The sequence below is a fragment of the Micropterus salmoides genome, unplaced genomic scaffold (assembly GCF_014851395.1).
Source record: "Micropterus salmoides isolate LMB-PRFRI ecotype aquatic unplaced genomic scaffold, ASM1485139v1 Ms_hic_scaffold_2, whole genome shotgun sequence".
NCBI classification, from domain to species: Eukaryota; Metazoa; Chordata; class Actinopteri; order Centrarchiformes; family Centrarchidae; genus Micropterus; species Micropterus salmoides.
The window spans coordinates 23209537-23219719 of NW_024041150.1; the positions used below are offsets into that span (position 1 = coordinate 23209537).

At 41.1% G+C, this 10183-nt stretch overlaps 1 protein-coding gene across 1 annotated transcript; it reads left to right on the forward strand.

Annotated features, from left to right (window-relative positions):
* The first annotated feature begins 54 nt into the window (after window positions 1-54).
* LOC119912507 (leucine rich adaptor protein 1-like) lies at window positions 55-4647 on the forward strand. Its single transcript, XM_038731724.1, has 2 exons — window positions 55-472; window positions 3256-4647. The coding sequence occupies exons 1-2, from the start codon at window positions 245-247 to the stop codon at window positions 3643-3645; spliced, it is 618 nt and encodes a 205-aa protein (XP_038587652.1). The 5' UTR covers window positions 55-244; the 3' UTR covers window positions 3646-4647.
* Window positions 4648-10183: the final 5536 nt, after the last annotated feature.

The window sequence follows — 10183 nt, forward strand, 5'->3', positions numbered from 1 at the left end:
AGTGTAATGCTTTTGGCTCAGCACTCCAGTCTGAGGTGGCTGAAGGAAGTTGTAAGGGCAACGAGCCTGTCGCAACTTTTTGTTGCTACTTTGAACTCCCCTGTGTGGATGTAGCCCGCGCGCGTCTCCCAGCGTCCCAGCGTATCATTGGGACTATCTCCGAACTCGCGGCTCTGTAATTTGCTCCTCTGCATGCTCCAAAACCATACAGTGAAAAAGTGCCATCTTTCTTGACAGTTTGGAAATGGACGAGGACAACAACGTCTTGCCTGAGCTGAAGGAGATAGAGACAAAATTGGGGAGAAAAGTCCCGGAGAGTCTCATTCGTTCTCTTGTTGGGGGGAAACACCACGACGAGCACGAGAAGTCTGCCACGCCGCATTTAGTCAACTGCAAAGTATTAAATTGTAATAATAATTCTGCGGACTTGAAAAGGCTGGAGAGCAAAATGCTGTTCCTGAAGCAAGAAATGGTAAGAGTCTTTTTTTTTTTTTCGTGTGACCACTTTATGTGAACGAGCTGTTGAGCTACTGTAAGGAATCGTTACAGTAGCTTAGCAAGAAAAAATACATACCTTACAAACCACATAGTGTGCTATATGCGACCCAGCCAAAAACAAACAAAACAGATAGTGCTGCTTTTATATTCTTCTTTTTAAAGTTTACAGACTTGTAACCCATAAACTAGGTCAAAACCTAACTGCACCGTTATTTATCTACAAACCTTCAAATGAAGGAGGGGGGTTATGAATGTAACTGTATGCACAAGTCAGCTAATGCCCATTTAGCGTCGTTTCATGACAGGTAAGTTGAATTTTGGTGCGCCTGCTCTCTCTCTGTCTCTGCTGTGACAGCCAAGTCATGGGCACACAGAATGCTCAGGCTAGATGCAAAACAGATTTGCATATGTTAACACTTGCTTGCAAAGTTCCAGGGATGGGTGCTTCATTGCCTTTAAAAAGCGATCTGCAATCCTAGAGTCAGCAGAGACCTCTGGTGATGAACCCTCCTCACTCCACGGAATAATACCCCCCTCCCATCCGTCATTGAAATTACTCCGTGAAATCCAACTGTGCTTGTGTAATTGCCTTTTCACAGATTACATCATTTCACCTGCTAACACCCAACATGAAATTATTTTTCAAAAGCCATGCCCCTTACTCTTGCATTGTTTGATCCAGAGCCACAGCCAACCGCCCATTTTAAGTAAGGTCAGGATGGAAAGGTATTAGGATTCCCGAGCAGATGGCCTAGGTGACCGAGATTCGCAGACTGTAGTAGGGCTGCATCGTTGCCGGCAGACTGGCCAATTACTCACAGAGTCTGTGTTGATAGGCTTATGTTGATGGGAAGGAGCAATTGACACCTGTAACTGGCACGTTTTGTATCCTGAAATTGTTTGCTTCAGTCAACCTGAATCGTCAAATTCACCAGCAGTCATGCCACAATTTAATTAGTGCTAACTTAATTAATTTAGTGTAATTCCATTAGTGGCCCTTTTATTGTTAGACCGCTCATTTGGGCCATCTTGGGCTTCCCTGTATTTTTTGTGGCTCCCCTCAGCAGCTTAATCACTAATCCAATCAGACTGCTGTGTTTTGGTGTGCACGTGTCTGGTAGACACAAACACACACACACACTTTTGGCAACATCCTTGTGTTTAGCACCTTTTTACATTATTTGACAGGCTGAAATAATCTACAGCCCATCAAAGGCGCAAATTAATTCTCTGTTCCCCCGAAAGGTTAGAGGCCAGCTCTTATTATTTTCATATGACAAATTAAACATGTTGCTTTAGGTTCGGTGTTACTATCCAGCACAGACAAAATGATGCCGCACTAATTGTGTTTCCTGAACTCATTTTGTGATGCCAACCCACTGGTGCCATCTTATTTACATGAGATACCTACTACAATTCCAGTATGATCTCCATCTGCTCAGCATCCATTTGTGTATAAAGCGGGTGGGTATACTCACAAAACAAACACACAGGCAGCAATATGAGCTAAAGAAAGGCTGTTGTATCAAGCCAGCTGTCTGAAACACTGCACCGGCCCTGTCTGCCTTCATCTGCCTCAGTGCGTTTTGAATGTAGCAGGCTGTTACAGCTGTCTGTTGACCATTTTTTGTTCTGACTGGGTGTTTGTCACCCAGTAGACACAGGGGACTTCCTTTGAATGACCCCCCTCCCAACAGGCTGTCCACGTCTATCCCCAGTCAATGGCACAGTTTGTCATGGCATGGAGATAAATCAATGGCCATACTGTGTAAAGCAGACATGTCATTCAGAATCCTGGATGCAAACTGCTTCCTGGCTGTGCTGTTATATGAGTAGCGCAAGTCCTTTTCCCAGTGCCACATAGTTAAGTCTCTTTGTTCACAACAAAGCCTGATAGTCTAAACAAAATAGGACATAGTGTTCTGGCCATGGGAGGACATAAGAATGCAAATAATTGTTGAGGGGGGAAAACATCTCACTGCAGCATTAAATTAGTAGATCTAAAGCTTCCGTCCATATCACATCTTCATTAGCAGAGGAATTTTACATGTTCAAATTTAAATGTATTTATGGGCACTTTAAGTTCTCGCATCTGCATTGGGTTAAAAGTGAAGGTTCAATCTCTGGTGGAAATGATGTGTTGTGATCAAAAGAGCCAGAACAGCTACTAAATGAACTGTGTGGTGAGACTGTTTTCTCAACTGCTGTTTGAACATCAGTGCTAACAATAGTTAGCAATGACGATGGTACTGATTTTTGTATTATATAGACTTATATCTATATTCTGTTTCATGTAGTGTGGGAAATCTCACTTTCTTGCTGAGCAGATTTATGCCTTTCTTATATCAATTTTTTTAATATAAGACTACAGCCAACAGTGGGTTAGCTTAGCTTAGTTTATCAATTTCATCAACAGGCACAGTGACCCCCTGGAATCTCCTGGCAATCTCACAGTGATGACAAAAACTTCAGGAAGTTACTACTCCTGGCTAAGAAACAGTCTGGCGCATAACTGCTTAGTAAAACAACAGAAAGTCATCTTTACACTTGTTAGCTAGTGAGTTTAGAGGTGCTGGATGGTGCATATGGACAGAGCCAGGCTAGCTGTTTACCATCTGTATGCTAAGCTATCTAACTGGCTGTTGCCTTGTATTTAATGTAACTCGCGGCAAGAAATGGAATAGGCATAGTTCCCAAAATGCTGGCCCCTCTTTACAGAACCATAACCTGACTGGGATGTTTTTCTCCAACTCATAGGCACACCTGCGAGCCATCGACGTGAAGCTGATGCAGCAGCTTATGTCAATCAACGAGGGCATCGAGGCCATCCGTTGGATGACTGAAGACAAAGGAGGCGTGGCCAGCCAAGAGGGCAGCCTGACAGGCAGCTTGTACAGCCTGTCGGACAGCCAGGACGGCAACTCACTGCGAGGCAGCTTCAGCAGCTTGAATGATGGGAACAGTGACGGACTAGACGGTCTGTCAGTGGGCAGCTACTTGGACACTCTAGCAGAGGACCTCTCGGATGACCCTTCACCTACGGATCTTGACTGTTTTGCGGATAAAACGGTCATTGATGGTGATGCTTTCAGCAAATCGCCACTGAAACTCAGGGTGGAATCAGATGAATACTACTGCTTTGGATAATGAAAAGCGAATCACGGTGGTTACAGAGACTACTGAGATATTTCGTGAAGAAAGATGTAAAAATTAACACTGACAAATCAACAGAGCTGTCAGCTAATCTTTCACACACGCTTCACATGGTCCTCCTTGTAGCCACACCCAAGATGTGTGTGACTTCCTTTTTAGCTTGAATCCAGCCTCTTTACATAGTGGATTGAACACACCTCATCAAACCATTGCCACTTCAAACATCTTAACAATTCTTTATGTCTTAATATTTTATCATGCAGGTCAGTTCAATGGAAAAAGTGTTCTGTGTTATGATTAAATATTATATTTATTGTGGAGTTATCCAGTACCTCAGCAGTTTTTAGCAGTACTTCCTAGCCTAAAAGTACTGAAGAAAGGGAAAATAAAACCACAATCATCTGATTTAAGTAAAGGCGTAGATTAGGATGGTAGCAGCTATTTGGAAAATTGGACTGTGTTTCAAGAGGGTGTGCTGTTTTTAAAGTGGTAAGTTTAAGTGTTACAGCAAGTGCAATTACTCCCATGCCAAATTCTGAGCACTGCCTACTGTAAACATTAAGCTTTTAATTATTTTTACTTACATGCTTTGACCGATGGAAGTTCCTAAGCTAAACCCCACTCAGCCATTTTTTTAATTCACATGTATACGAGATTAGTAACACATTCAATGCTCAGATGCTTGACTGAAAACCAAAGCAATTTTGATTGTCTTATAGATCATTTAGACCCGAGGCAGAACCCTGTTAACTCCAGATGGGCGATGTGATGGTGATGGACATATGTGAAACACATGTATTTTAAATGCCTGTTGTCAAAAAGAGGGGAAAAAAAACGAGAGCTTTACATTGATTTGTTGTTTTAGCTTTAAACGTTTGATGCTGGTTTGTTTGACATTTGTATTTTATGCTGCCTGCTTTTAAAAATGTTTTTTTATCGATTGCAGCTAATTTTCTTGTGGAAAGAAATAATATATTGTGATTTTCTTCTGGCTCACATTGTGTACGTTTTTTAATACAAAAAAAAAAACATATAGCAACTGGCCATGTAATCTTAATGAGATGGAAAGTGAACATTATGGCGGTTTCCTTTTTTGGAAAATTTAAGTTAAGAATAATCTATTAATAATGAAGTCTTTGCTGTGTAATGTGGCATGGAACATTACCCTCGTTAATTGACTTTGTCACTCCATGTCATTTTTTCCTTTTGATAAAACGCAAAGCCTGGAAGATTATTCTAAATATGGCAAATTGTTGCTTATTTGTGCCCTTTAAAAAATTCCCAAGCTATTAGCAAAGTAATGCCATTTAGCACCACATTTAGGATGTCATACCAAGAGTTATCATAGACGAGGAATCACATTAGCAAAAGCTCATGAGTGTCTATCTTGAGTGCACTGCTTGGACTCAAAATAACACCAATGAGAAAGGGGACAGAATTGGAATTGAAATGCCAGCCGTGCAGAATATTTGATGGTCTGCCATGTTATAGTAATTTTTATGCGTCTCACTAGCTTCTTATCTTTCATGTGATAATTGACGTTCCAGACAGAGTATACAGGGAAAGTCATTACAGGAAAGATGAGAACCTTGGTCTCTTTGGCTTGCAAATGAATGAGTGGCCATGGGGCACAGTACTTCAGTAGTTCTCAGACTGGGATCTGACATCAGGACTTGGCTTTGGAAATGCTGCCTTGTTGGATTAGTCTTCAATTATTCACTCTGCCCATAGTCCCCTCTGTGTCATTATAGGATCTCATCTAGCACTCGTGAAATCATGGATGAAGGAGTTTCTTCTTGCATGATATGAAATGCATAAAATAACAAGATTGGACACAAAGGACACATTTAGTGTTCCATTAGTTCCAGACAGATATAATCACTTTATCCAGGCACATTAAGCGTACTTGTAACTTTGTCTCACTCCAAGTGCAAAGCAGCTTTATATGGTTTTATGCTGCCTTTCCTTATCTCTACCTCCAAGAGGCTTTGGTAAGCTTAAGCTCCCTGTCAAGCTGAACTGGGCTAAGGCCACTAAACCAAAGAGCCTTGTAAATGGCAGCGTGACCTCCTTGTCAGCAATTCAATTAAAACCCCAAAGAGTTCTCTCAACTTCCCCAGATTTCATGTCATGACTTACTAATGTCCCTCAGGGGGGAAGTGTTGAGACTAGAGCTAGTGGCCCTAGAAGTAATTGGACATACAGAACAGGTTCTGTGAGTTCATGTTGTAATATGTATGAGTCAAAATTCCTCAGAGCTACATGGTACACTACACATAAATAAAAGTTGCCTTTTAGGCCTCCTTCTGGCCTTATAAGTGTACATTTCCTGCATGAACAGGAGAACCAGTTGACACAGTCTTTGCAGCAAAGACAAGCACTGTCTTTCAGCCAAATATCCAGTCGGATGTTTTGGTCCAACTGCAGACTTATGTTTTTCCTTATTCCAAGCAAGAAGGAACCTATTACCCATATCACGTTTCCCCTTGGAGTGAGCAAGAAAACCCCACAGACAGGTTACACTACAGTCAAATGAAGTTACTCAATATTTTTTTCAGATTTCTCTGTCAGTAATTATACAGTCACCCTGTTCTGAGGGTGAATGACATGACCGTGTTTGGGATCAGAGTGCAAAACAATGATTTATTCAGTCCCTCGGTTAGTCCTCAGTTACTTCGCTTGAGTACAAATAATTACGCTGGTGCAGTCCCGACCGAGGCTTCCAGCAGGGATCCATTAGCAAATTATATGCTGGAGTTGGGCCTGTGCCACAAGATGAAGGGATACCAATACCGTCTAGTATCTGGAATACTGTCACCATGCTACCAAATGAGGATACGAGATATGGGTTACTGGAGTTGGTTTGGTTGGGGGTCAGAGATACAGTGGCCCCATCACAGATACCAAGTAAATACTTGACATACACAACTGTCAAGTTACTTTATTCTGGTTTAATTAGGCTTTCTCTCTCTGGGCTTCTGGTTTGTTTCACAGTTGTATTGCTTTTCCAATAATTTAAAATAAACTGAACTCTATAAACATCGCTTTTGTCCTAAAGAGAATGTAATGCAGTCACGCTAATACTGGTGATGGATGTGGCACATTAGATCCACTGTGTCAGTCTTATTACATTTCCAGACACGAGGAGCCCCATGTTGGGAGATTTATGAAGCCGTGGAAAACTTAATAAGGCCTGTCCCATAGCATGAATATTTTGTTTCGTCTAGGAAAAATACTTAATGAATGTCAAGGTTAGCCACAACCCTAATGCTGTGCGTCACATGAGATTTTCTCCACTGTCGATGCGATGATAGCGTTCAACTTCAGACCAAGGAAATACTTCATTCTGAGTAGATTATTATGTAAGTGGAAGTCATATATGTCTCCTTTTATATGTCAGGAAAACATATGTACTGGGGAGATTAAAGGAGGTGGGTGTTGGCTCTCTGTCAAGCTGAGCATCTATGAATCACTTCTAAAGAGCCTCTTGAAACTTCTCTGCTTCTGGGAACCGTTGTTACCACATGACACTGTTACCCAAATATTAAACATTAACAATAGCAAACCTCGGCTCTCATAAATTAGCTCAGTTGAGGTTCCTCTGGAAGCTTCTGTAAACATTACACAGCAAATATCTGAGAAACCCAAACACAGAAAGTGGCCGGCCTGAGAACGTATTGCCCTCCAGGCTGCATTCCATTCATGGTTCATTGCATTGTTTTTAGTCACAATAAACACAAGGAGTGCTTGATTATTTATCAGATGTAGTTACAGCTATAAAGATTACAAATCACCCCATGAGACTTATTCTGGGACGTTTTCCCTCTTGTATTTGGGAATCTTGTGAGATGTAACAAATTACATGTGAATCGATACAGTCATTAGAGTGAACCCTAGGTTTGATTTTAATTTTAGCTCCACACTGACAGTCTTGGCTACCTCACAGTATTTGGCATAGTGCCACTGTATAGGCCATCCTCCTGAAGTGTTTTCGAAATTTTTTGAGCCCATAGTTTATCAGAACGCTGGAGTGGGGTGCACCAACTTGGCAACTTCAAACTCAATCTAGCTATATGGAAAGTTTTTACAGAGCAGGGGTTTAGGCATCACTAAATTAAAACGGGACACCCAGTTGTCTAGCTAACTGAACTGAAAGGCAAAATGAACATTAGCTTGCTAGTATATGACAGGTGTGACAGGAGATACTTCTTGATCACTTGCCAGACAGCAGCAGAGTGAACAGGCTGTAGCTGTGGTGCGTGCTGTCTTTAGTACCCTTTGGGCTCTGCTCCTCTGTAAAAGTTAAGAAGAACTTGGCACCAGAAAGTTTGCCTTCTTAAGTTTCCGTAAGGAACACAGCCATTTCTGAGCCTACAACCACTCACAGCAACGAAACGTGTAGGCTTTTAGCAGATCCTGTCAAAAGTACTGCAAAAACATCTTTCTTATCAACAAAAGCTTTAAGTGTAATTGTTTATTGTTCTTTTAGAGAAAATACACACGGTTTAAGTCGGTTTAATACTAACGTGATAGCAGATTCAACAGAAACAGTTCCACATCAATGGCCGCCATCTTGGTTGTTTACGAAAATGCCTCAACGGCCAATACGTGTGTCATCGGATCAAACCCACCTCAAATTAGATAAACGGTTGTGATTAGCCTGACCAGATACAGGACGAGGAAATCTGAAAAGGGTGGGGGGGCAGATGCATCTGCCAGAGCATAAAACATAACCTTGCAGATTTGTCTGGTTCACAGGCTAACAAACTGGTGTAACCAGTTACACACTGTGACCACCGCTGAAGTCAACATATTTCTATAGTGACGTAGTCACATGAAATATGCTGCCCTTTATGCTAGGAACTAAGGATTGGCTAATTAGTCATCATTAGTCAGTCTGAACCGCGCAGGTAAAGGTTCAAACATAAAAGTACCACTAAGCCATCCTGTGATTTCTGACGTTTAGTGGTCAGATGTACAGTATGAAACTCTTAGCAGACATATATCTTTCCATATCCTTCGTCATTTAGTTCAGTACATCCGGTATTCTCTCAACCCGTCTTCCCACTATTGCTCTTTTTACCTTTGTATGTGTTGAGTCACCCTCTGACACCCTGGCTGTGTTTGAAGTCTCTCTGCACTGGAGTGCCTTTTTCCTGACCACGCAGCCTCACACCGAGCCATGGTGCCTGCTGAGATTAAACAACAGGCTGCATCAGCCAGGAACCTTCAACAGATAGAGAGGAGAGAACAAAACAAACCTCTATCCCATTTGATCCCCCTTTTCTCACTCCCCTTTCCTCTTTCTATCTGGGCCAGGAAGCCTTTCCGTGACTATATTGGGAATCAAAGGGACTTATACAGAAGGCACTGACCCTGCCAGAGCTTTTGAAGTTTTGCTTTGCTCTCTGACAGCAAAGTTGTGAGTCATGAAAGAGACTGAGAGAAATATGTGTTATCATGGTTACTTTGAAGTTTACTGAAGTTGCGACCTTGTGATTGCTTCAGTTATATTGCAAATTTGTGTTTGGGGATAGCCATGTCCATGCGTTTGATTTATTTTAAACAACAAGACAGTTATGGAAGAAAGAATGGACACAAACAGTTATTTCGATATCCTCACATTGGTTATTTCCACAGTGGTTTTAACCAGCAACATGAAGCCAAAAGGTCACCTTTTCAAGTGTTCCCTGGCAACAAGATGACCCTGTGCCATTAAAGGAGCAGAGCTGGGGCTAACCCTTGGTTGGCAAACATGGCTGACCAAAATTTTTCACTGTGAATGACTGCTTGTAGTTCCCTGGGCACTCATTTAGGTTAAATGAGAGCAGTTTGGGGTCAACAGGAAAACATGATTGATTGACTCGAGAGAGAGGTCAAGAAACGTTGATCGGATGACTTTGTGGTGAAGTTATTTGGATATTCTACTGGACATTAGCTGATGTTTTTTTTCTTTTACTTGGAGTTTTTCTCCAGGCTTGTATTATATCTTAAGTGGTTTGTGTTTGCATTTGTCCATATGTGAGCCAGCTTTGTTTCAACAGAAAAGACTGATAAAACTTTAAGGCAAGTCAAGGCAAGGCAAGTTTATTTATATAGCACCTTTCAATCGCTGCGGTCATTCAAAGTGCTTCACATAAGTGAAGATTCAAATACAAATAAGATACTTCAGTGAGAAAAAAAAGACTAAAATTAATTATTACCAGACAAAAGATATTAAAAACAAGATTAAAACGATGGACATATGTTTGTCAAAGTGCTTTACAGATATGAAGAAACGAAAAAACAAATATATCATATTGGTGCAGCGTAACAGTTAGATACACCATTAAGCGATTTATAGACCAGTAATAATACCTTAAGGTCTATCCTGTGACATACTGGTTACCAGTGTTTTACTCCTGGTTTTACTTTTTTAAGTGAAATACTGCCAGTAGGACAAAAAAACTATAGTTGTTATATATCATGTTGTTGTGTTTACTCCAAGTATTCTTCTTCTCTTTTTTTAAACAATGCTCATAAAGAATTTTGA

What these genes read in the sequence shown, in the direction of transcription:
- LOC119912507 (XM_038731724.1), top strand. Translation starts at nt 245, where the DNA reads ATGGACGAGGACAACAACGTCTTGCCTGAGCTGAAGGAGATAGAGACA. An exon ending in TGTTCCTGAAGCAAGAAATG is followed by an intron (nt 473 to 3,255) that starts GTAAGAGTCTTT and finishes TCCAACTCATAG; the next exon opens with GCACACCTGCGAGCCATCGA.